The 27273-nt window shown below is 33.9% G+C and overlaps 3 protein-coding genes and 2 non-coding genes across 5 annotated transcripts in view; 4 read left to right on the forward strand and 1 right to left on the reverse strand.

The window, feature by feature from the left end:
- Positions 1 to 2: 2 nt before the first annotated feature.
- On the reverse strand, positions 3 to 1346 carry LOC135839024 (uncharacterized). The gene is made up of 4 exons (XM_065354873.1): positions 1012 to 1346; positions 753 to 922; positions 532 to 662; positions 3 to 442 (listed from the first exon to the last, which is right to left on the reverse strand). Exons 1-4 carry the CDS (start codon positions 1112 to 1114, stop codon positions 391 to 393), a joined length of 456 nt encoding a protein of 151 aa, XP_065210945.1. The 5' UTR covers positions 1115 to 1346; the 3' UTR covers positions 3 to 390.
- A 938-nt stretch (positions 1347 to 2284) lies between these two features.
- Positions 2285 to 3401, forward strand: mRpL28 (mitochondrial ribosomal protein L28). Its single transcript, XM_065354872.1, has one exon. It carries the CDS (start codon positions 2539 to 2541, stop codon positions 3364 to 3366), a length of 828 nt encoding a protein of 275 aa, XP_065210944.1. The 5' UTR covers positions 2285 to 2538; the 3' UTR covers positions 3367 to 3401.
- A 501-nt stretch (positions 3402 to 3902) lies between these two features.
- TRNAK-UUU (transfer RNA lysine (anticodon UUU)) lies at positions 3903 to 3975 on the forward strand. Its single transcript has one exon. It is a non-coding gene; the product is annotated as a tRNA-Lys (tRNA).
- A 374-nt stretch (positions 3976 to 4349) lies between these two features.
- Positions 4350 to 4433, forward strand: TRNAL-UAA (transfer RNA leucine (anticodon UAA)). Its single transcript has one exon. It is a non-coding gene; the product is annotated as a tRNA-Leu (tRNA).
- Positions 4434 to 7922: 3489 nt separating this feature from the next.
- mspo (M-spondin) overlaps positions 7923 to 27273 on the forward strand; it is a 92043-nt gene continuing 72692 nt past the window's right edge. Inside the window, exons 1-2 of the mRNA XM_065354888.1 lie at positions 7923 to 8055; positions 9877 to 10169. Of these exons, the coding sequence (XP_065210960.1) occupies positions 9953 to 10169 (217 nt within the window). The 5' untranslated portion in view covers positions 7923 to 8055; positions 9877 to 9952. The remainder of the gene's footprint in view (positions 8056 to 9876; positions 10170 to 27273) is intronic.

Raw genomic sequence — 27273 nt, forward strand, 5'->3', positions numbered from 1 at the left:
TGATTAGTTTATTCAAAACATAAATACGTAAGTTAGCTTACATGCTATTATTGATTACAACCTTTTTCAATAGGACCCATAATTACATTTTTTAAATTGATATTTCTATTGGTCTAATTCAAAATTAATTGAAAGACGATATTGCAGCTCCTTAAAATTCTTTATACTGAGAAAAGTTTTAAAAAATTGTCACAAAATGGAAGGTTGACGTGATAACGTAAAATGAATACAATAATCATCTCCGGGATGCCATACTAACAAATACTAGCGAACTACATATAAATTTCTAAATAGATTAAGGGTAACAAATTTTCAATTAAAATATAAATACGATAAATTATTATGAATATTGGAAAACAAAATTAGACACGCAGGCTGAGGGACTGAATTTCAATTAAAATTAAAACAGGATAAACACAAAACTCCATCGTTGTTGGTACTTCTGTAAATTGAAAGAAATACGATACGATTTATGAAAAAATATAGCAGAATATGAAAACTCCGAAATATTACTTGATACTGATAACTTACTGCGGGAATGAGCAATTGTTGCAGAAGAGATCTTTACATTTAGAGCACTGCAGTAAGGACGTAAAACAGCCTAATTTCTCACAAAATGAACATTTATCGAATGATGTCAAGCTGACTTCCATGTGCCGATCCTGTAGAGTACATGATACGTGTAATTTAAACAGATGTCAAACTAATTGAAATACTGTAGGTAGGTAACCTAAGTTGATTTTTCAACGTACATGCAAGAGCTTAGTTTCCAATTGACATTTGCTATTCATGATCATCTGCTTCAGGTTATCTCTAGTATCGGTGCAAGCTGAAATACAAGAAGTACCGTTCAGTGATTTCCTGACTGAGCTGACTTTCGGTTTGTTTTGAGCGGCTTTAAAAAGTAAATCGATCGTTTTGTCTGTAAAGAAATGAACACTGTTTAATGACAGATGCTACTGCTAGGCTAAAGTAATTCGTAAAATCATGAAAGAATGGACTCATACTTACCATATATAGATTGACGAGCGCATACATATTCCACGTCCATTTCGCCGACATGTTTCTTCAGCTGAGGAGCAAAATTGAATTCTGAACTAATTCTTTTGGACATTTTTCAGGTTAATTTTCACAATATTACAGTCACACAGCGTACGATGCGATCAGCCTCAGCGCATATTTCGTTGTTCGTTCATGCAACAATTGGAAAGTTATGAACTATGTGTCTATTGTATGCATTTGAACTTGATTGATCGAGTCGATTTTACTCTGATGTCTCTGATAAATGAAAAAATTTGGCGGAATTTCGAACTTTGATAAAACTTTCCCATGTTTTGTTTTGTTGATTGTGTTTGTGTGTACTTTCTGCATGCTTTTCGCTTTGTTTTGTAGAAAATGTAGATCGATTTTTTTCAGTGTTTCGCTGTCGTATGATGTGTTTTTCTTGAAAAATGATTTTCACAATGTACATAATTTGCAAAAAAATAAATTCGAATCATCAGTGAGACACTGATGCTAAAATTTATTCAAATTTTTAATCATTTTATTTTTTCAAAGTTCAAAGCTTTTGTTTCCGTTACTGTTAAACAGTGATGAATTGATTCACCCAACAAGCAGGGTTGAGAGAACGAACAGAGAACGAGAACGAAGAACAAAAGAACAGCTATTTTTTTCCTGAGAACGAACGAAAGAACAAACGTTTTGAAACCTTTTTGAAAAGAACAGAGGACAAAAGAACGAAGGAACAATGAATTTTTTTGGAACAGAAGAACGAGAACCGTTCTCTTAGTTGTTCTGAATGGCGTTCTCGTTCTCGCCTCAATTTTTGTTTCAGACGACTTTTTGAGTGTAAATCTGTCAAAAAAGTGTCTTGAACGTTGTTATAATTTGTAAATGCTGAATTTTTTTGCAAAGGCAAATCGATAATGCCTATTTGACGTTGCAATTGAAAGCATATGCACGTTTTGTTTACCTTTTTTTTTTAAAATTGTGTATTTTTCACCTTGCATTGCATTAAAAACAAGTGGGAACGAACGACAGGAACGAGAACAAAGAACGAAAATGTCAGAGGAGGATATTCGGTTTTAATAAGCGTACGGGTACAGCGTGAATTTAACTAATATTTCGTAGTCGAAGCGTTTTTTCTTTCGTTGTGTGAGGGTTCACCGGGTTCACCGGGACAACTTTTGCATAGAAAAACAATGCTTAGACACCCACTATATTCACACAACACTCGTACGCGAAGGAAAGATCATATGGTTCATTTGGCGTCAGGAACGTCGAGAACGGAGAACGGGAACAAAATTTTGTTGTTCTCTCAACCCTGCCAACAAGTCAAAAAGTGATAAATATTTTTGTTTGCGGTCGGTCGGTCGGTAGTGATAACAGAACAGAACAGAGTTGAAGTGATGGAAAAATATGTCCATTATATTTTACGTTAGAAAATAGCTCGAATGTCATTTTAAAACGCTTAAAAATCTTGTATCGCTACTTTCGTCCAGTTCTAGTTCCATAAAGTGTTGAATAATACTAATCGTCATGCTGCTGCCAAACATATATCCGTACAATTTGACGAAGTACACTCGACCTGCCAAAAACATATTTTTTAAACAGATCTACAAAAACTTGCCGGAAGAATACAGAAAATTCTATTTGGAATGGAAAGATCAAATACCCAAACCGGTACATTATATTCCTAAAGAAGGAATGTATGAAAAAGATCCAAACACTGGTGAAGTGAAACTGGTACAGAACTTCGCGATTCCGCTATCTGATAGCCCGCAAATGGATGACGGCATATGGGGCGGAGAGTCCATAATTCAAGGATTCCGACGTACGTATCATCCTAAATTCAGGAAAATCGATTTGGGACCAGCTCCGAAATTTTGGTTACCCAATTTGCATCGAGGCGTAGTATACAGTGAAGTCCTCGATAAACACGTAGCTTGTATTTTAACTCATCGAGCCATTAATTTGATAAATGAGCATTTTGGCTTGGATCATTACCTAATACAGACACCTGCTTGTGATCTGAGGAATTTGTTAGCTATCAAACTCAAAAGAAAAATCTTATTAGCGTTGAGGGATGAAACTTTGTATCCAGAAGATGAAGATAAACGGCAAGAAATCCTCGACGAGTATAAACCCTATTTGGATAAATTCACTCATGAAGAAATTGAATGGTATGGACTTACATTAGAAGAAGCAACTAAGAAACTTAGATTCGCCCAAATACAAAGTCAAGAAAAACCTGTACCATTAAAACAAATTTACCGCAAAGAATTTCTCGAATTTTTAAAAGAAAATGAGATGGAACCTGCCAAAGGACAACCTTGGTGGAAAATGAAGCTTATTTCTTATAAGTAAATTGTAGTTTTTTAATTAATATAATTGTTTCTTTATCGATTCGTTTTCATTTTCAGACTTGAAATTTGTATTGAAACTGATGGCTTAGGTATTGTTTTTTCTGTTGATGTGCAAATTTTCTTCTATTGAAGTTTGAAGGTAAATTCATCATGAGGTTGGCATAGGTAAAGGTATATTTTGTTTTAAAAAGTTATGAACCAAACCCGAGTACGACTAGGCGTCGTTTAAGATATGGAATACCAGTACGTTTCACTGTGCAGTTGATGAATCAAAAATTTTAGTCTGTACTAATTTTGACTACATACAATTTTTGTAATCTTATTGCATCAATATGAATATTTTCGTGAATTTGCGAGGCTTGAAAATCGGCATACGAACTATAGAACAGTATTTGCTTGTTACAACAAATTAGCAACTACAAACAGCTGTTGGAAATCGTAAGGAAATCGAGCTTCTATTAAATTTTAGGGTTAATTTTTTTGTAAAATTAAATCAACTACTAAAAAATCCCCGTTATAGCGGGGAATACGGCAAGCGCCCGGATAGCTCAGTCGGTAGAGCATTAGGCTTTTAACCTAAGGGTCCAGGGTTCGAGTCCCTGTTCGGGCGAAATGTTTTGCCGAAATTTTTTCGAATTAACAAAATGCATTTTCGATTACAGCAGTAGTAATTCATCTTTAATTAACCACCCTTGCCACGTTTGTTCATGAATGCGAATATACTTCTCATTCATGACCACTGGTGTTTATTTCATTCATGTAGCTGAACCTACCTAACACAGAATTGAGAATACCACTGTTCACATGTTGTTTTTGCAGTTTATTTTTCAGTTGACCGATTAGTATGAAGGAAAAACATTCAGAGGGATAATTTACTGTTAGCTACTGCATTTCAGTTATTAATTAATGCTTGGTGAATTGTTAAAATTCATTAATTTTAAATGACTATGTATGTGACATTAGAAAACTCGCAAATTTATCATAGTCAGGTTGGCCGAGTGGTCTAAGGCGCCAGATTTAAGCTCTGGTTCCCAAACGGGAGCGTGGGTTCGAACCCCACACCTGACAACGGTACAAAATTTTTTAAATTTTTTTCTCGAAGTACCAATAGCGTGCTTTATGACCATGACGTATTATTTAAGAATATTCGCGTTTTATCATTAATTTGTTCTTTTAAATAGTAGGTGCGGTATCATGTGCGTGAATCACTTCGCATAATTTTATCTATGTTTTAGGTACCTAAATAAGTTGGGTATTTTTTTATTAACAATTAACATCACCACGACCGGTTTCAGGATTATTTTGAGCTGCATAAATTAAAGCTTCATTTTTTCAATGATCGTAAACTTATAAAAATTAAAAAGCTCATTTTTTACGTTCCCCAGTTTTAAAATTTTTTTTTTTCAAATTACAATTACCTACATATTTTCTGTACTTGGCTAAAACTTCGCAGTATTATCACTTATCAGAGGAACGTAACTATCCAGCATATTATGTTTTTACACCGTACGATTTACTTACACCCAAACACCAATTTGAACAACACTAATTTTTAATTTTTTTGTTCTTCCAATATTTTTTTCAGAGGATTCGAAATACGATGGATTTGACTGTTTCTGTCACATTTTCACCGAGTAGATGGGGAAAATATCACAAGATTTAGAGCCGTATTCAATTAGACGTTGCTTAGGGATCACTTGGCTAAGTGGTGAATTTTGATTCCTTCGGAGTCCAATCTCTCAATGTGAAAGATTTTCAAAAATTCAATCATGCCTAGAAAAATGTCACCAAATTTTACTATACTTAACCGAGTGATCCCTAAGTAACGTTTTATGAATACGACCCTAAGATTGGTTAGGTATGAGATTTGATGTAGAGGAACTCAATAAAATTGTTTCTGTACCTTATTCGGAAATAGGTAACGCATAAGCAGTTCTATAAAAAATAGTTAGGCACATAGATATTATTAAACACGCAGTAGCTAGAGTTATCTCTACCCACTGCAACAATTCATCTACAGTATGTATGACTCGTTTTTTTTTTTTTTTTTTGCAACTTTGTATAACACTCAACTGAGTAATTTTACTTACCTACGTATTTTGTCTAGTAATGTATGTATGCAGAGAAATGAACTCGAATGGAAAAATTTATTGCGTTACTTCTGTCCAACTATTTCAACGAGAATGTTTTTTCGTTATTTATTTTATTAGATATTTTACGACATTTTATAGGTATACTTTATTCGTATTCCTGCCTACGTTCAAAGAATTTTTGTTACGACTATATCGCGAGGAACTTCGTTGCATGTTGGCACTGTGCAGTGCACATTTTTTATGCGTAGGTAAGTGTTTTAATTTTCTGGTGTGCGTATGTTGAGAGATAGTGTTGGCTTCGTTGATTTTTCGTATAGAAAAATGAAGGCTACTTATTGGTTTTAGAAACAGTGTTCAACCTCTTTCAAATACAAGTAGGCAGAAGTTCTTAGTTTCAAAATTTTGGAAAAAAATCGAAAAATGCTAGCCCTTTGTTTTAGGAATAAATCAACGATAACATCGAACGAAAATTTTTTTATTGCAAAAAAAGTATGCTGGCATTACTTTATTTGCTGTAATATTCTCCATTTCTCCACACACTTTTTCTTTTTTTGCGGAGAAAAGTTTGAAATATATTGTATTATACACGGTAGGTATAGAAATATCGGATTTGTAGCAGTTTCAATTTTAACTTTGCTATGACCACTTGAACTTTACTGAATAAGTTGAAAATTGAAAATGGAAGAATATTAGGGTGTCGAAAACAGAAGTTGGAAGTTAACAGCTTAAAATGAAATAAACTGCAAAATTATTCAAAAAAAAAAAAAAAAAAAAAAAACGCATCGGAAAAAATATCAAATACAGTCGGCCCCGCTTATTATGGTCGCATTTGTCCGAGGCAAATTGATTTTATTAAGCGGGTGATTTTATAAAGCGAACTTTTTAAAAAACACAATTTTCACATAAAAAAATTTACTACAACTTCACAATGTACATGCATACTAAAAAGATGGATTAAAATTACAATAGGTACTCCCGAATTCGCGATTTAGGTACATAAAATATCTATTTTTCGAATTTTCAAATGTTTAGACCTTTTTCCCTTTATCATCACTTGAGAGAAAGTTGTTAGAAATCAAAATTTAAAAATAAGAGAATAATAAGTGAAAAATTCCAAAATTTTTGATTTAAAGTATGAAAAACAAGCCATTTTCCCAAAAATACCTCAATATTTTCACAAAATGATTCTGTTAAGCGGGGAATTTGATTACATTAAACGAGTGATTTTCTGTGTAATTAGGTACAAAAAATCGGGACCAAGCCATTTGATTGCATTAAGCGGGTGATTTCATTAAGCGGATCCATAATAAGCGGGGCCGACTGTACAATAAAAGCCATAAATTATTCTTCTTGTTTGTACCATGTGGAGGAAGTTATTACAATTATTGACTTTTATCGCTGTATTTTCGATGAAGCAAACAATATCTATCTACGCTGAAATAAAAAAAAAAAAAAAAAAAAAAAAAGGTTACCAATCGTTTTTAACACTTTAATATGCTTGAAAAGAATGCAGCTGGATATCCTTATTATTATTTCAATTTTTAATCCTCATTTTTGAATTAAGTAGGTATACTTAGTTGAAAGACATTTATTTATTTTTCTCAAAAACTCGTATACCTAATTTAAACTTTTTTTGGCCAAAACATGACTTATCATTTTTACTTAAGTACCCTTCAACAAACAATGGCTCTTAATTTTGATAAAATTCCTGCCGAAGAATTCTTACTGGTAAATATAAGAAGATACTGAAATATTGAATGAATGGCGAGTTCTGGTTCTTATCCTCCTGTTGAACAAAAACTCATTCCATTTACCTCTTTAAAAACGTACCTACTCGTATTGTCATTTGCCAATGCCCTAGCCACTGCTAATTAAAACGTACGGGTAATGGGTATTCTCTCGACTTCTTTGTTTTGTTTTTTTTTTCAAATCAAAGTGGCTATTCAGAAAAGTTGTAGGTACCTATCATCAAAAAAAATAATGGTAGTCAAAAATGAAAAATCACTGACATGTACTTTATGATATTTTTGAGATTTAAAATTTTAGGAAACATACTCGTAGATAAACTGTTTCTAGAGAAAAATTTTCTGGTTAAAAAAAATGCCTACCATTTTTTAAACACATAAATGTAACACCTTGGGTGAGTCAAATTTTGATATTAATCATTCAGAAAGTTTATTGAACTGATCGATTCGTGGTAGATAATAATATTCCAAACTTCATTTTAAGCACCTGTCTCATTTCTCCGTTTTTATGTTACCTAACTTTACTATAAACTACAACTTATTCAAAAAAAAGTTTTCAAAATCCCTACCAGGCATTCAGGCAAAGAATCCGATCTAAATAATTCATTTAAATTTAATTGTTTGCAAATACACGGATTTTCTGTTCGCTTCCTTTGTGAAAATATGAACACAGTGAACAACAAGACTGGAGGCGAAACTACAACGACTGCACAGATTTCAATCTTGCGCAGTGTTGAGCGTAATGCAATGCGAATTCTCAGTTCGGTTTTTTATTTCTCTTACCAGTTGATTCGTGGTATCGTGGTCGGAAGTATTGTCTAATCGCCGAGAAATTCCGAATAAAATACGTTGGTACGTACTAAAATTATTTTCTTATTTTATTTTCCACCGGGTTTATTCGTTTTATTCGATCATGGTTAGGAAAGTGTTTTGAAATTTCTATGCTTTTATTTTCCTAGGTACTTATTTCGTGCCATATTTTTATTTAAGTAGAAAAATGTTCCAGTAGGTATTTACATTTATTAGTATGTGATGAATGTTGCAATAAATAAGTACCTACCTAATTATGAAGAAAATTTTATCGAATGAACCTCAAAAATCAAAATTTTCACCAGGTATCTGCTCAATTAGTGGAACGTGTTATGCGAAATAATTTGTTATATTTAACTATATTTTTAAAACTATATTCTTCGTCTGCTTTTCTTAATCGTTATCTCTCAAAAAAAAATTACACCTCAAAACACCAGAAATATTTCTAAAAACTATTAGAACAGTTAGATATGATTAGATTTTGTCAATTAAATCAAAAATTTTACACATTTTTCATCACCTAGGTATCTTTCTAAATTGTAGTGAACTGCATAGGTAGGTAATTTACATAGAAAATTTTCCTTGGGACTCTCGATTCGTGACACAATGTAGTTAAAATGGCAATACCTACCTAATTATAATGTCTAATTGAATTTTTAACCGCGTCGCAACGACAACAATAAATACCGTAAAGCAAAACTATTTTCAAAGGGGATATTTACCCCATCATTAGGTATAGACAGGGTGTCCCGGCACAGAATGACGACCTGAGTACAAATACCTGTGCATGTTTGCCTATCCTGAGATTTGCAGGAGCTGAATTTTACTCTCATAAGAAATTTTTGTTTTCGATTTTGCGAGGAAATTTTAACATCCTATCATTCTACAATTTTTTCATGTGGTCGATCTTTATGCTAGGTGATCAGCGAGGGTTATACCAGACGGAAAATCTGAAAAAAAAACGTGTTCAACTTCAAAAATTGCTTATTTTCACCTTTTTTCCTGAAAATCTCAAAAAAATGTTTTCTTTAGGTATCATTATTTTTAATGTTTTACGAAGGAAAAAAATGTCCTTTCTAATGGCGCAACCACCAGCCCTCTATCTTGATTAGTTGAAAAAAGATAAGGTCTTAAACTTTGAAAAATCACTCTCAAAAAAAATTTTTAAGTTTTTTTTGTTGCCAAAATGCCTTAAAAACTTAAAAATTGGCCAAAACGCATAAAACAATGCAATACGAGTGAAACTTTTGCTCACAACAGTTTTTATGAACATTATTCGATTTTTTAAGGCAAAAATTTGTTTTAAAAAGTTTTTAGAGAGTGATTTTTTAAAGTTTAAGCCTTTATCTTTTATCAACTAATCAAGATAGAGGATTGGAGGTTGCACCATTAGAAAGAGCACATTTTTTTCTTCAAGAAACATTAATAATAATAATGATACGTTGTATTTTTTGGAAAAATTACTTACCCTTAGGTACTGACTTACGTACTGTATTTCTAGTCTTTTTTAGACTCGAATGTTACAAACTTTAGAGAACTCGAGTGAAAGTAAATTTTGACTAGTGAGCAAGTTTTTATGGTCGCACATCGCTTATTAACAGCGACGTTGAGCCGTTGAGGTTGAGAAAATACCTTACAATGTACATTAGTTGACTTTCAACCTTTTATCAGTCAGAAAGCCGTATCGTTCAAAAGAGGCTTTATAACGAGATGCAACGGTTTTGATTCTACCGGCGTTTATGTAATTTTAAAAGCGCGTGTTTCGAAAATGTTCAGCGAAAATTCACTCAACAACGAGACACGTTAATGTAGTCTGCGGTTTTTGTATACCTACCTACCTATCTTTCTTTCTTTTTTTTGCAGGGCTCATTTTTGAATCGACTACAGAGATCAATGGAGTGACTTCACCGATGGTATATTGTCTTCGTGACAAATTAAAATGGATGATTTCAAAAAGTTCGTCTTTTTTTGTGTATTCATCTTTCTGTATGGATTTCCTTCTGGATTCGCGGTTACTGCGGATTCATCGACGTCTGAATGTTCGGCGGATAAGCTGATTGTTTATAAATTAGTTCTTCATACATTCTGGACGAGTAGTCGATTTCCAAAACATTATCCTCAGTGGAGACCACCAGCTCAATGGAGTAAACTTATAGGTAAGTGATGTTCTACTCATTTTTTATTTTAGAATAAATTGAATGGGGTTCGGGTTCTGCTCAGTACTCAATTCGAGTCTTGTGCTGCATTTTGTCTTAATTTTGACAATAAAGTTCCTTTCATTAATTTTGAAGGAAAGAAGGTGTTACTGCACTACGAATGATCAGTTCAAATTCGACGATTTGATCTGAAACTGAAATTAAAATTTGGCAATTTGATTTCATCAGTTGTGATCAAAATTAAAATTCGCGGAAAATTTGCTATGTGTATATTGAAAATAGATTCGATGACATTAAAATTATAATTTACCTACTCAAGATCTTTCTGATGAATGTTTGATGATTTTTGATTTGAAATCAAAAATTAAATTCGTACCTAATAATTTTATCAGATGATTCGTGATGGGGGGGGGGTGGAGAGGGGGGGTTCGACGGTACTCTGAAACTTGATCACAAGTACTATGTATGTATTATGTAGTACATATGTACAAAATTTCAACCTATTTGGACCACGTGTTGTTCGACTTAATACCTACTCTAGTCTTAGTTTTTTTTTTTGAAAAGCTATAAGATAATCCACCTAAAAATACTTGAGTGCGCACTTCTTACAAAACTGTAAATGCTGGATGAAATTAACAACGTGGTAATAAACCTGATCCCTATTTTAGAATCAAGTCGAGAAACGTATTAAGATGAAATTTTAATACCATATTGATTTTAACACGTCAAGGAAGCAAAGAAAATTCATTCTTGATATAAATAATCTTGCGTACGTAACATGCAAAGATATTATAGGTAGGTACCTATCTTTAAGTATCTGCGTAATTTTTACCCTGGGGAAACGGAACATAGCATCAATCAAATCAATTGCCAAAAAAGAGAGAAAAAGAATTGTGTTACACATGGAAGATTCTTGATTTCAACGAACGTATGTTTCGAGTATCAAAGAAATGACTCTTTTTTTCATTTCATTTCAGCATCCCATTAAAATAGGCGTATCGAGTTTCCTTTTCAAATAATTCCTGCGCTAAATTCAAACATTTCGTTGGTATCTATACGTCAGTAAATCCAATTAAATTTCTGTGTGAGTTCACATCACATTTTTTTTCACAATTAATTTCGTCGTAAGGAATTTAATATAATTTACTATTATATTTTTGGTTTTCGGAACAATGCTCGATGGTTTACGATTTTAGGGAGTGTAAGAGTAATACACGACTGTAATAATATAGGTACTTAATAAGTGGTATCTTTGATTGAATTGCGAATACCATAGATACCATTCGTGTACCTAGCTAGCTATCTATCTATACTCTTGTATACCTACTCTACCTAGGTATCTGTTATTTAATGTACCTAACTTACAGCTGCACATCAGTGATAGATACAAAGTGTATTATTGGAAATGAGATGGCGTCAAATTTCATAAAATAATACTCGAATCGAATGAGGATGAAATGAAAAGTTTCGAAAATTAATTTCGTTCCTCAATATTCGAGCTCCGTGTGGCCAGCCCCGACCATGTGGGGGTGGGGGTCGAAAATAGTGCCAATCGTTTGTGCTTCGTTTGTGCACGTTTGTGCACTAATTACTTTCGTTTGTGCTCACCCCCTTCATGGCGTATTTGAAGGGAGCCTTGGTCGGGGCTGGGGACACGCAGCCCCGACCATGAGGGGGAGGGGGTTGAAATTAGTGTCAATCGTTTGTGCTTCGTTTGTGCACGTTTGTGCACCAATTGGTTTCGTTTGTGCTTGCTCCCCTACAAAGTGGAAATGGTCGGGGCTGGGGACACGCAGCCCCGACCATGAGGGGGAGGGGGTCGAAAATAGTGCCAATCGTTTGTGCTTCGTTTGTGCACGTTTGTGCACGTTTGTGCACCAATTGGTTTCGTTTGTGCTCGCTCCCCTACAAAGTTGAAATGGTCGGGGCTGGGGACATGCTAATAGGGGGAGCCCATAGGAAGGGCTTCAGAGGAATGAAAATCATACACATCGTTTGTGCTTTTGATGCTGAGGATTGTGCACTCATCAAATTGGCCCATTGCGTTCGTTTTGTTATACCTACTTGTAATTAAAAGCGTAATTATTCTTGGTCGGGGCTGGGGACACGCAGCCCCGACCATGAGGGGGAGAGGGTCGAAAATAGTGCCAATCGTTTGTGCTTCGTTTGTGCACGTTTGTGCACCAATTGGTTTCGTTTGTGCTCACTCCCCTACAAAGTTGAAATGGAAGGGGGCTGGAGACACGGGAGTGAAATGGCAATTTTGAGAAAAATAATTATCAATGAGTAGGGTATCGTTTCCATATGATTCGATACCGCTGAGCACGAATATGACCTCAGATTTTCTGCTACACTCACCTACCCCTCTCTAGAGCCCCTCAGCCCCCCTCAGTTTTCACGATTTTCGAAATAAAGTTTTTTTGATGACCTTGGTGTCGTTTTCATATGATTCGATACCGCTGAGCACGAACATGACCTCAGATGTTCTGCTACACTTGCCTACCCCTCTCCAGAGCCCCTAAGCCCTCCTCAATTTTCACAATTTTCGAAATAAAGTTATTTTGATGACATTGGTGTCGTTTTAATATGATTCGATACCGCCGATCACGAATATGACTTCAGATTTTCTGTCACAATCACCTAGTCCTCTCTAGAGCCCCTCAGCCTCCCTCTATTTTCACGATTTTTAAAATAGTTATTTTGATGATGTTGGTTTCAGAAGACAAAATTTTCAAATCACTAATTAACTCAAAAAGAAGCTACATATTTGGAAGTTTCTAGCCACTCAGTAAATGAGTAGAATCAAAAAACTGTTCTTGGATTTTGATGGCAATTGCCCACATGAAAATACAATCGGGTCATTTTATCCAAAAACAGGTTGGGTGGGTGGGGACCGATGCAAAAAAATCAGGATAGGGTATTAAAAATAAGTTCTCTTTGAGGAAGGACTTTTTGCTCGTAATGAAGGATTGCATTGAATTTGGTTTATATAGTTCCACTAATTTTTTTCTTTGGAAGATTGTTTTTTTTTCAATTTTTGTACCATTTGCAAAGTGATCAAAAATTTACTTCTGTACTGATCTCCTGGTTTGTTAAATACATACCTAGGTATACGCTGAGGGGCTCTAGAGAGGGGTAGGTGAGTGTAGCAGAAAATCTGAGGTCATATTCGTGCTCAGCGGTATCGAATCATATGGAAACGATACCCTACTCATTGATAATTATTTTTCTCAAAATTGCCATTTCACTCCCGTGTCTCCAGCCCCCTTCCATTTCAACTTTGTAGGGAAGTGAGCACAAACGAAACCAATTGGTGCACAAACGTGCACAAACGAAGCACAAACGATTGGCACTATTTTCGACCCTCTCCCCCTCATGGTCGGGGCTGCGTGTCCCCAGCCCCGACCAAGAATAATTACGCTTTTAATTACAAGTAGGTATAACAAAACGAACGCAATGGGCCAATTTGATGAGTGCACAATCCTCAGCATCAAAAGCACAAACGATGTGTATGATTTTCATTCCTCTGAAGCCCTTCCTATGGGCTCCCCCTATTAGCATGTCCCCAGCCCCGACCATTTCAACTTTGTAGGGGAGCGAGCACAAACGAAACCAATTGGTGCACAAACGTGCACAAACGTGCACAAACGAAGCACAAACGATTGGCACTATTTTCGACCCCCTCCCCCTCATGGTCGGGGCTGCGTGTCCCCAGCCCCGACCAAGGCTCCCTTCAAATACGCCATGAAGGGGGTGAGCACAAACGAAAGTAATTAGTGCACAAACGTGCACAAACGAAGCACAAACGATTGGCACTATTTTCGACCCCCACCCCCACATGGTCGGGGCTGGCCACACGGAGCCCAATATTCGTATATGAGCCACATGAGAGCGTACATATACGTTTACGTATATCCTATCCTCCACATATAAGTATTCACAGAAACTATATATATACGAGCATATTGAATGCTTATCATTTTTGTTAGGTTGTGTATGCGTAGCATATAAATCCCAAAAAGTAAATATTTGCCGCGGACAAAATTTTAATTAAAACTTAAACCCCAACGCTTTCTCGACTCAACAAAATAGAATCGTTTCCTTTATAATTTCTCTAGCTCGGCTGTGTATGTAATAAGTTAAAGTATACGCGGAGACATAGGAAGTATTAAAAGTTGCGTTTGAATATTTTAATGTGTTAATAATGTTAGCCGGATAGACGAGGATTCATGTTGAGCTCAGAAGTTTTCAACTTTTTTTCTCCTTTTTCTAAGATGTTCGCTGCGAAAAATTTTCGACTAAATTTTAATTCTGTAAAATGTTTTGTAAACGCAAAGTTAAGCAATCAAATTTTCATCACTGTAGTCCGTTAGAAATTATAATTCTGCTTTAAATTAACGCCGTAGTACGGGGTCCCGTTTAGTAATCAAAATTATTACCGTGCACGTTCGCTGAATTTTTAATTATGCGTTTTTTGTATTTTTTTTTAACCCAACGCCAGTTTTAGATCACATTGTTCGGTTCGAGAGATGAGAGTAATTTTATTTTGCTTCAAACGAACTTTCTCACGAAAGAAACTTCTTTACTTTTTTGTGTAACTATATTTCAACTTGTACATTGAAGTGTGGATGATGAAATGAAAGGGACATAGGTATAATATCTAGTCGAAGAAAATTAAACATCTGCTTCCTTAAATAACAAGTAGGTACCTACTAACGAAATGTCAATACTTCGAAACAAACACTTGCCTGAGTTTATTTTTGCAATGAAACTGTTTGATGGGTTCTTTGTTAAAGCATCATAACTCGTTCAAACTATGTTTTTAAATTTCGAGAAATTTTCACTTCAAGGCTGTTGTTTTTTTTTCAAATTTTTTCATTGGTGAAAAGGGTTGCAGATTAAAGGTAGAAGGAAAAACAATTTGAAAAATTTGAAATGTAAATACATTGGTAGGTATTGATGGAAATTGTAAAAAGAAATATGAAGGTCCCAGAATTTTTTCTAGGTAGGTACTGTTTTTCAAGTACCTATGTTGAAAAATTTCAAATTTTCAAATTTAAGAAATATAAAAACAGAATTATTACTATGAAAATTTTTTGTAGCGTTGATTAAAAAAAACTTTTTTATTCCAACTTACAAAAAATAAATTTTTCATAGAATGTAAATTTATTTTCAAATCCCTCTATTTTATAACAATGTTGTAGTCTTTTTAAGACGTCATATTTAAAAAAAAAACAAAAAAAAAAACGAAATTTATAGAACAACATACCCTATTTCCTTCCTAACAATAGGTAGATAGATAATACGAGGATACACAGACACACAGACATACGTATAGGTCTATTGCATTTAAATAAACATTTTTGATACGAAATTAGCTCGATGTGCAATATCATGAATTTCAAAGCACCAAAGATACGCCAGAAATACTACAAAACTATAGTTAGCTCGCTATCAGCTTATTCATAGTGACCAAGTAGGAAGCCCGGATGATTTAGAAATATGAAGGCTTGGCTTTTAAAACATTTCTGATTTAATTTCCGTCCCTAAACATCTCTTGATAAACAAAGTTTCCGACGAACCTTTTCCAGTCTTGTTGTTTTTACACGTTTATAAACATTCGCTAAATTTTATAAATATTCAAGCTCCTATAAATGTAATATAAAACTACCTGCTGCAACTTGGAAAAGTGATCTAAAAGGCTTCGGACTCCTTCTTCTTGGTCTCTATGTCGAGAGAATAACGTGTTGTTTAAAAAAATTAAAACAAATCATTGTGCAGTTTCTGAATACTTACTTAGATATTAATAGAAAATAATGGATGAATAATTTTCTCATTTTAATGTCGCATGTCGCGTCGACTCGTGTAGTTTTGGAGTTTTGTTTGTTTGTGATGTCTCTTTTGAGTACCTTCCTACTTACCTACCTATGTACCTACCTACCTACCTACCTACCCCTTATTTTTTCATTGCGCTTTTTGTTTCATGAAGATTGCAATCCGAAATACACGAGTGTGAATGAGATGGTCAGAAGTGACATGTTATTGAATCTTGTCGATGTTCAGTGCACTCAAGTTGCTGCTATGGGCTGTTTATTGGATGAAGGATCGTTTCCAGAAAGCTTCTCATTCTTCTTAAATGAGTCAGTATATGCAAGTTTTTGTGAAAAGGAGTACTGAAATTTTGATAGAGTGAAATTTAAAAATATTCGAAACGGTCTAGTTGCCAGATCGTTAGTTTTTTTTCTCGTATCGTATTGTACCGTGTTAATTTATTATTTTTATCGTTGGTTTTTTTTTTTTTTTTTTATTCTAAAATATAACTGATAATATCTCCCCAGTAGAAAAAAAAATGAACGGGTAGCTCCGAAATAGAAATTTATTACTTAGTAGGTACCTGGAACATAAAATGTAAAAATATTTATATTGCTTTTATCTTCACCGTGGGAAAAACCGCTATACTGAAAACTCGGTAATTTTAAAGGTCGTTGGGAGATATTTTCTCACATAATTAGAGAAGTACCTACCTAATGTTGAAAAGTGAGATTTACAGAGCTGGAAAAATTATAAAAAAATATACTACCTGCATCTAATCTCGGCTATATTATATAGGAACAGGTATAGATATTTAGAGTATTGTACAATAAGTTACTGCATAATAAACTTAACTTTATGAGGAAATGAAGCTTTCCATGTTGAGTAAGTTTTGGAATGATTGAGTTGAGGTAAAAAAAAAAAATGTTTGTAATGATGCCGGCCCCTAAAGCAGTAGTTCTCGAAAAGACGAACAAAAAAAATATTTTTGGTTGTCTATCTTCAAATAGAAATGCAAAATTTATTCAAAATTTTCAAATTGAACGAGTCACTTGAAAAATGGCGTGTGTCGAGCCGACACGTTTTGATAAAATCGTATTTGAAAGTTTGGTTGCATGTCATCAAAAATAAGGGACTTTTATAGACCCTATGAGTATTTGCATCGCCTTCCTCCATTATCTGACTACCCGAAGCGGTATTCATCATCAGTGCAACAAAAACTGCATTAAAAGTGTTCAACTTTTATGTACTCTTTGAAGTGACAGATTTTTTTTCGAGGGTTGTGTGAGAAAATTGCTAAAAAATGTAGGAAAAGGGAATGGAAAGAAATTTTGATACAACATATCGAAATATGTAGGAGGGATAAAACCTTAAAATAATGAAAATAGCGTGAATTTTAATTGTGAGAAAAAAGAAAAAACAGCGTATTATTTACACCAAAAATATATATATTTTTTTAAATTTTGAAAAATTTGAAAATAATTTTAAAATTTTGTTTGGTTTTTTAATTTTAAAGATAGGTCAAACAAATGATAATATGACAAATATCGCTTATCATCAAAATTGAATGGGCGAACATCTGTCATAATAAAATTTTTGGTTCGTATGCTCAGGTACTTTAAGTGAGAGCATCATTTGGTTGGCCCCAAAAATTTTTTATTTTTGATGAAATTTTCAAAATCTGCGAATTTTTGCGTAGCAGACATAACTCCCTAAATTCACAAGATAGGCATTATGTTTTTTATTCGTCTACTCGAGTTGTATCTATGTATGATTGAAATATTTCCACGTTTCATTCAACACTCAATAATATCACACACAACGGTATTGTTTTGCCTTCAAATGTGCTCCCAGATTGTAGTATGACGAATGTGTTAATAGAATTGCATAACCAGTTTCCCGTAAATAAACAAAATCCTCATGTTAGACGTTAAACCATGACTTATTCAATTTTTATCAACCTGAATCAAAATTCGAGGCTGGTATTTTGAATCTCACTAGGTCTGTCTGTGATAGTGAGGAAGAGCCTCTTGAGCATGTATTTTGGATTTTTCACGGAACTGCCAAACTTCAAAGGCTCATTATCTCGAGACTTGTTGAATTTGAAGCAAATCTGTTTTTGAGGAGTTTTAAAAAGAATAATTAAATTGGTAGATTCAATATCGATATTTAGAATTTAAAATTTTTTTAACAGAACCGTCGTCGTGAAAGCTCGAATTATTCCTATAGTAAGTTCAAAAGTTAAAAACTACTATGTATATACCTGCTCAAAAATTCAAAAAATTACAGTGACGACCATTTGTTACCGCATTTCTAACAAGCTTTTTTTTTACAAAGTGGAATTCTAACCTCCTGAGGGTCCTAGAGTCCCTGAATATACATTCAACTACGTTAATTTTACCATACGAGTAATAGTTTTCGATTTGTTGAATAAAAAATCACATCTTTTCTTAAGCAAATTATATTAAAGTAAACAACTGTATAAATGTTTATTTAATTCTCATTCTCATATCAAAAATTTAATTCCAATTGGTAAGAGCTACCGGAAAACCCAAATGAAAATTATTAAACATAAATTTTGTACCTTCGTATTAAATTTTCTCGCTTATACGGGTATGACCTTTATTTTTAAATTACCCACGAGGTATGTACGTACGTACTCCGTGGAACTGGGCGAAAAATTGCTCTAATTTGGAAAAGTACATACCTACATTTACGGTTGGTTTGCTTTAGCAGCACCAATGCTTTCATTTGTGAATTATTTGAAAATTATTCACAAATTTCATTTCGGTGCAACACATTTCGTGTGATTTTGGAATAAGTATTTTCATTCATGTATTAGTCGCCGGTTTGTAGCTTTATTGCAATTCAACACGAAAACATGCTATTACAGCGAACGAACAAAAGAAAAGAACTACCGTACTATAATCCAAGTTCGACTAATGTGATATTTACCATAGCAACAATTTTCGAGTATTTCTGACAAAAGAGAGGGGTCTAGTTGTCATTTTCATAATACCCACCGAGTTTTCGAAATTTTATTCAAAAAGTGGAAACGTCATTTTGTAAAGATTAAATTGAAATTAACTTTCGGGTTATGGGTACTCTTGATTCTCAAATTCTGAGTTTATTTAATTTTTTTCCAATTAAGTACGCAGAGATGATGTCATATTTATCTACTTATACTAATAGCTTTGGCGAAGAAACTGGTATATACGTAATTAGATGACTAGGAAAATTTGTGTCAGATCAGTATTCATAGGAAAAGCTTGAATGGTGTTTTCATTCAAATGAATCGTAGGTGAGATATCGTGGGTGCTATAGAGGTACTGAAATAGTTAATTAATGAATATTTTTTCTTTTAGTTGATGTAGGTAGGTATTATTATATCGACTTCTTGAAAGAGTAAGAGTTGAGTAATGATAATTTTCTATACAAAACTCATCAATCATCGAAAAAATAATTTTTTTGTTTCTAATTTTCGAAACTTTTTACTTTTTATTCATTGGAAAAGGTGAAAATACGTTTAAAAAATCACCCTTTTACCCGAAGCTTGTTTTTTTTTTTTGGTTGAAACAAATAACGATATGCTGAATTATTCGTTCGACTAAACGATAAAGTAAGTATAATGATATCAGGAAAACCCGCATCAAAACTACGGCTGCGATTGAAAATAACAAATTATTTATTGTTATTAAATAAGCGCGAAGAGCGTAAAAAAAATCCTGAAAATTACCTTTTATCGAAATTCGATCGTAAATTTGAAGTAGGAAAAAAACACTAGGTAGTTTACGTACCTATATATGTATGTTCGGTTGTATATACGTTGTGTATTTGATGCTGAGAAAGGACGTCTTTATCAAGGGGTTTAGGTTGTTTTAAAAGGGTTGTGTTTTTTAATTACAACCGGGTACGGTACATTAGCCGCGCAAAATCCGCATTCTCCGCTCTACGATTACATATTTTCCACGTATAATTAGAATTTTCATCTTTGTTGCGTAAATTCGACTCTCTCTGGGATATGATAGTGTTGCGGGTGAAATATCGAAGACGCGAACGGATATAAAAACAACGTGTACGCCACCAACAGACATGAAGTTTTATTATTTTTTTTCAACGTGTACCTACCTAACCTACCAACTGGAAGTATTTCGTGGGTACCCAGCTGAATCTTCCTTTCATTTTTACCTTATTTTTTTTTTTCCAAATTGGCGGAGATTAAAGAAATTGCGTATTCGAGCGTGTAATTAAATAGATAGATCAAGTATGAATTTTAATAACTGATTCGTAAAGGGAACGAGAAGCTGTATAGAGATGCACGAAGTAGATTATTTAAAAGACAAGATCAGATTATTGTTGACGTTTACCTCAAAAATCTGTAAGGGTAGGTGAAAACCTGCGTTCCGATTCGACCAAATAGTAACTAATTTTAGCATCATCATCGTCATCGTCGTCGGTAGCCAACACCCTGAGAACTTTGATCAACTGGTGAGCTTTCGTTTAACGATGCGCTTTAATCACATTTAATTTTCGAATCCATCAGGAAATAATCTAAATTGATTGAATTGATTTATGATGGGAACTTGAGAGCGAAAAATTGATCCAGTGCATAGACTTTTTGACCCACAAACATACCTATTCGATCTTGTCTTAAATTATGTGAGATTGTAAGCTAGGTATCTGTCTGTTTTACGCATCTGTGTTTAAAAAGTTGAAAATGGGAAATTCGGCTACAATTGTTGTAGCCTGATATAGCTGCGTTTTTTCTCTTTTTCAAGCGCAGAGAAATTAAATATTTCAGGTACGAAAATTTTTTAACCTTATTACCAAGGTAGTTTTCGACGTTAAAAAGTTTCGAAACACTTAAACGTTGTGTACGATGTTCAAGTATGAAGTATTTCCTTCCTTTTAGCGAAAAAGCACGAATTAGACGTTTCATAGCGAATAACTTCTGAACGTGGTTTCATAATATTAAAAAAAAAAAAAATGAAAAATAAAAAAAATATAAAAGTTCAACGATACCTTGGTAACTTTTACAATTTAAACTTAATAAATAATTTAGGAATATTTTTGACAAATTAATCTCTTCTAAATGACAGCAGTTGAAATGTCTGCTGCGAAATACCAATTATCGGTTGAAAAAATATCACTTTAATGTGGTCAGAAAGAAAAATAATTGAAGTTGACGTACGAAATCCGCGCGGGAAATTTCAAAGAGCTTATTTGATTTTACTACCGAAGAGAAACCTTTGGCGAATTGAAAGACGTCAAATGATAAAGCAAATAGAAAATATTTTAGCCCTCAGTCGGGCAACTTGATAAGTTACATTTTGGGCAAAAAAAAAATCAAGGTTTTTATTTTATTAAAATCTCATTTCAACGGTGATAAAAAAAAAGAAACGAGCGGCGAAATTAAAAAATTTCCCAGCGAACGTGTACGCTGTTGGAGGAACACTATAAAGTGCGTAGTTGATAAGTAGGTGGAAGATACCCACTTATTACAATTTTTTTTTAATTCGTCAGCTTTACACCGACCTCATAATTCGTTATACGTAAAAGAATTTTGGCGAATGTTGGAAAAATTCAAATAATTGTTTTAGGTTGGTAGGTACAGTATGGGATTTGCTTTGAACGAGCTTTGAACAAAAAAATAAAATTAGAAAATGAAAAAAGTTTAATAAAAGTGTAATGTAGAATGCTAATTTTTAATTTTAAACCTAATTGTTTTTAATTATAGTTTGTATGTAAATTGAATAAAACTTTTAAAGCGAATATATTATGTATAAAATTTGAAAATTATCTATAGTTTTATCTCTCAGTTTACATCTCATCGACATTGTTCTAGATTGCGATGATAATTTTATTTTTTAAAAACATTTTTGCTTGGGAAGTTTTTATAGTCTATGTATTTATGTAGCCTACAGTGGATCACGAGAAAAAATGTGAGAGAGTTTTGATCAAATTCGACTTGAAAGTTATTCAGAAATTTTTTTAGCTTCGTTGTCCGTGAAGGAGAGATACTAGTCCACGAAGAAGATGCATTTTCGAAAAAATAATTGCTTTTACTTTGTAGTTCCTTCCTACTCAACCTGTTTTGAGAATACGAGTAATAGCCCAGTTTCAAAAGATAGTAGTATTTGAGATTCTGCGTCACTCTAAAGCCACAATCATCAAAATCTAAAACCACTTTTGAACTCGTATTTTGAAAATTTTTTCCCCTCAATATATAACATGGAAAAATAATATTCCTGAAACTGGGAAATACATTTTGGAACGCAGTGATGCCAATTTTTTGATCTTTATTGCTCATTTAAAAAAATCGAGAAAAACATCTAAAAACATCAATTTTTCAGTGTTTTTAAAAGGCACCACTGCGGTCCACAATATTTCTACAGTTTCAAAAATCATATCTTTCGATTCTTGAGATAATTATTGTAAAAAATTTGAGAAGAAAAATGATCAAAATACGAATTTATTTACCTAAAAATAAGTGTTTTGCAAATTTTCAACCGCACAGTAAAACCCTAACAGTTGTTTTGGATTTTGATGGAACTGACCTAGGTCGACACAAAATCTCAAGTATTATGTTTTGGAACTGGACCATTTCCTCCCAAAACAGGTTAGGTGTGAGCTAGAGCGAAAAACACAATTTTTTAGAAAATTTTCTCTCTTTCAGGACCCATGTCTCCTCTTGAGGGGCATACCCGAAGCTAACTTTTTTTCTGAGTAACTTTCAACTCAAAATGAAGATCTCCTCTGAATTTAGTCAAAATCCTCGAACATTTTTTTTCGCGATTAATCCTAATGCAGTCTTTTTTTGTTTGAAATTCGTAACATTTAAACCGTAAGATGTGTGTATCAGATCTGATCATCCTGCTTTTATTGCCTTAAAATTATTTCTATGTAGGTAAACCTAGTATAATTTCAATTAATAATTAAGTAATTTCAATCCATAGGTATCTTGAAAGTTTGCTCCCTTGCACTTTGAAACGTTTTAAGGGTACACTTCACAGCTGTGATGAGTAACGTTTTTTACGCCAACTTACAAAGTAAATATCTCGGCGAATATTTAATGGATTTTGCTAATTTTTTTTTTATTTGAAAGATGATTCATTTCTTAATACATGACTTTTGAGATTTTTCGTATTAATCGATCAGGAAAATCATGAAAATGGCATTTCTGCAGGAATCCGTTTTCAAGCATAACTTTCTATTGGATTACACTATTGAAAAAATCGAAAAAGTCATGTACTCCGATTTTTACCCTAAAAACGTTTGTGAAAAAAAAATTGAAGAAAATTTAATACTCAACGAGATATTTACTTTGTAAGTTTGGGTACTTGATGGGCGGGCGCGGAAGAACGAGGTATGAGTGACGACGTTGTTTGCAAGCGCGCAGTTCAGGCATAAATTTGTAGAGCGCATCGTAATAGGAATTCCAGTTGAGCTTGTGCAACATCGTTCCTTATTCAATTATTGGTATTTATGCGTTTTTTTTTACTTGATTTTTACCCATGGTTTCTTAGAGAACCGGTTTTTTCGTTATTAGGAAACTGCCAATCTTCGATTGGTAGTTATGAGAGAACGCGCCAATTTCAAAAATTGGGAATGCATAAAAATTCACATTCAGATTTTCGTAAGTCATACCTACTATGTACTTGATTTATTTATTTTCATCAAAACTACGCAAAAATAAAATTTGACAATTTATATTCCAGGACTGATTAAATCTTTAGGAAATCTGTATGCGAGGTTTCATTCAAAGAGAAATGATTGAAAATTTAAAATCAATATCTAATAGAAAAATCAATAAAATACGAAAAAAAATTTGAATGCGCTGAATGCTCCCATAATTCAATTTTTGTAACATTTTCGACATTTTTCCATGTACTTTCGTAAATCAAAGGTAGTTACACTCTTCAGTACGTAGGTATGTTGATATGATTTTTTCTGCACTCAAGCACCCGCAGGCAACACCACGCATTCAAAGTGTTTTCAAGCTAAAATTATGTTTTTTGCCTTGTGATAAAACACCAAGACGTTACAGATTACCTGCTTCTTACGTTGATCAACTAATCCCAATTTTATCATTTGCTTCCAAGCATTATTGGAAGGGAAGTACATTTATCTCAATCCCACAATGCACAACTACTTTTGAACCGGACACAGCTACATTAAAAATGCATGAAAAATTACCATACCTAGACCTACCTGACAAAATATCAGGCTCTTTAGTGCATTTTTCGATTGTTGATTAATTTTTAAAAATCAAAATTTTGGCCGAAATTGAGAAAATATCACAACTTTAACGAATCGGCTTACAAAAATTATACTCATGATTTATAGACTATTTTTGCCTGACATGGACTAGGTATGTTTTTTGCGCCGGAGGGATTTTTGAAATTTTCGAAAATTGTGAAACGTTGATCCGCATTATTATGCTGACTTTTGAAACCTTGAAAAAAAAATTGTTGTATTTTGCATATTAGGTATGTCTATGTTACCATTTTGAAAGCTTTGAAAAACCACTCGCTGTTTTTCATAAAACTCAACTACCTACCTACCTACATTACTTTGGTAGTGGAAGCCAAAAAAATTCAAAAAATTTCCCACAAGCATAAATAATAACCATCCTGACAAGGAAACCTCTTGAGGTGTAACACTCCGATTTGAACGGGAGCGCAATTTTTGGAAAGAGCATAGTCTAAAACCCCCAAAACCAAATTTTGAGCTGCCCAAGTTCATTTTTCGATTTTTGGCGAATTTTTGAAAATTCAAAATTGTCTGTTTTTGGCGATTCATGCTTTTTTAAAAAAAGTACGTACTTGATCAATAAAAATGGTCAAAATAAGTCCCAAAACTAATATTAATTACCCAAAACCAAATTTCACCATTTCCAGCCATTCTGGAGCCACCAGCGCGATTTTTCAATTTCTCAAGAAGTTTGAATTTGCTCCAGAAGGCGTGAATATTGAAGTTGGGCAGCTAAAAATCGAGTTGTACATTACACTCGACCTGTTTAACGAGTTTATCCACATTTGAGCCGATTTTGGGAGTGACACCTCAAAAGTGGCTTTTTGACCAGTTGAAAATCAAAAAGTCAAAAGTTCTCCGTTTGTGTGGAAATTTTTGAAATTCACGCGTATCGCTGTATTTTGTCCAAAACTAACCCTCCAAATCCAAATTTCACAATTTCCAGCCATTCTGGAGCCTTCAGTGCGATTTTTCAATTTCTCCAGAATTTTGAATTTGCTCCAAAAGGCGTGAATATGCAGTAGGGGCAGCTAAAAATCGAGTTGTGTCTTATACTCGACCTGTTTAACGAGTTTATCTACATTTGAGCCAATTTTGGGAGTGACACCTCAGTGATTTTTTGACCAGCTTTTTTCAAAATTAAAAAATCCAAAAAACCAAAAGATAACCGTTTGTGAGGAAATTTTTGAAATTTGCGCAAATCGCTGTATTTCTTCAAGAATTAACCCCCCGAGCGCAAATTCTACCATTTCCAGCCATTTTGGAGCGAGTGTGACACCTCAAAAAACCACTCTTGAGAGGTCACTCTCACAATCGGCTCCAATGTGGATAAACTCGTTAAACAGGTCGAGTGCAATATACTACTCGATTTTTAGTTGCCTAACTTCATATTCACGCCTTCTGGAGCAAATTCAAAATTCTGGGGAAATTGAAAATTGCGCTGGAGGCTCCAGAATGGCTGGAAAATGTGAAATTTTTATTTGGGGGGTTAGTTACGGACAAAATACAGCAATTCGCGGAAATTTTAAAAATTTCCTCACGAACGGTTATCTTTTAATTTTTTGGATTTTTCAATTTTGAAAAAAGCTGTTCAAAAAAACACTTTTGAGGTGTCACTCCCAAAAACGGCTCAAATGTAGATAAACTCGTTGTACAGGTCGAGTATAATACACAACTCGATTTTTAGCTGCCCAACTGCATGTTCACGCCTTCTGGAGTTCCGGAGCAATTTCAAAATTCTGGAGAAATTGAAAAATCGCGCTGGAGGCTCCAGAATGGTTGGAAATTGTGAAATTTGGATTCGGGTAATTAATATTCGTTTGGGGACACGTACTTTTTTTTAAAAAAAGCATAAATCGCCAAAAACACTCAATTTTGAATTTTCAAAAATTCGCCAAAAATCGAAAAATGAACTTAGGCAGCTGAAAATTCGATTTTGAGGGTCTTAGACTATGCTCTTTCCAAAAATCGCGGTTCTGTTCAAATCGGAGTGTGACACCTTAAGAGGTTCCCTTGTGATACAAATATTACCTCCAAGAGCAAGATAATAAAATTAGCCCTATAAATGTAGATATGAAAATCCTTCAGGTGCTTGCGACTCTGAAAAACTAGGTAGACTCTCAATCAGCTGAGTTTCCAGACATAGGAAATACCCTATGATGCAGTCATGTGGGTGAATGTGTTATACAGACCGATACATACTGCAGGCTCGCGAAATCAAACACAGTGTAGAGGGTTGAAGTGGTAAAACGAAAACCAGTTCTTGTGCAGTGAGCAAGAATGTAACGTTGTAGGAGTACTCATATATGCCCGTGTTTAGTGTGTGTACTAGGAGAACATTTTCTAAAATACATACAAAAAAAACCTGACCATTGTATCCCTTGTTAGGTATAGACATCGACAGGGTATAATAGAATAGTTAGGTACTAGGAGAACAATACATTTTTTTTGGGTGGAAGAAAAAACACTATGCACCACCAGTTCGTGATTTCAAGTCGTTCACATAATGATTCCGTTGCACATAGTGACGTAGATGTTTTCACAGCATTGAAGGTTGCATAGGTGGAACCTTAAAATCGACCTGTGAAGTGTACCCTTAAGGTTTTGATGGACTTTTCTGCCATTAGTATTCTGACGTGCTCATAGCCTAAGTCATGAATAAAGTTTTCTTATCACGTCTGAACTGTCATATTGAATTTTCTGCAGAGAACGCCTTGAAAAAAATTCTCGCTCTTAATTGAAAAAATGACAGCTGTTTAAATTATAAAAATATGTCAACAGAGAAAGTGCATCATTTATCTGCTATTGTGGTACTTCACAGTATCCGTAATAGTTTTTATAGTCGTTTCGCTCGGTAACTCCGCATTCTTCAGAACTTAAAGTTTAAAAGTGATATTTTACATGTAAGCGTGAAATACATAGAACGATGGAATGCTATAGAATGACTCGGCAGTATTTCGATAAAAAATTTCTATGAATAAAAATGCGCTCGCAGATTAATATAATGTGGGTCTATTCACAAGTCATTGAATGTGCATTA

The sequence above is a fragment of the Planococcus citri genome, chromosome 3 (assembly GCF_950023065.1).
Source record: "Planococcus citri chromosome 3, ihPlaCitr1.1, whole genome shotgun sequence".
Lineage (NCBI taxonomy): Eukaryota > Metazoa > Arthropoda > Insecta > Hemiptera > Pseudococcidae > Planococcus > Planococcus citri.

What these genes read in the sequence shown, in the direction of transcription:
- LOC135839024 (XM_065354873.1), bottom strand. Translation starts at nt 1,114, where the DNA reads ATGTCCAAAAGAATTAGTTCAGAATTCAATTTTGCTCCTCAGCTGAAG. An exon ending in CGCTCGTCAATCTATATATG is followed by an intron (nt 923 to 1,011) that starts GTAAGTATGAGT and finishes ATTTCTTTACAG; the next exon opens with ACAAAACGATCGATTTACTT. An exon ending in TGGAAACTAAGCTCTTGCAT is followed by an intron (nt 663 to 752) that starts GTACGTTGAAAA and finishes TGTACTCTACAG; the next exon opens with GATCGGCACATGGAAGTCAG.
- mRpL28 (XM_065354872.1), top strand. Translation starts at nt 2,539, where the DNA reads ATGCTGCTGCCAAACATATATCCGTACAATTTGACGAAGTACACTCGA.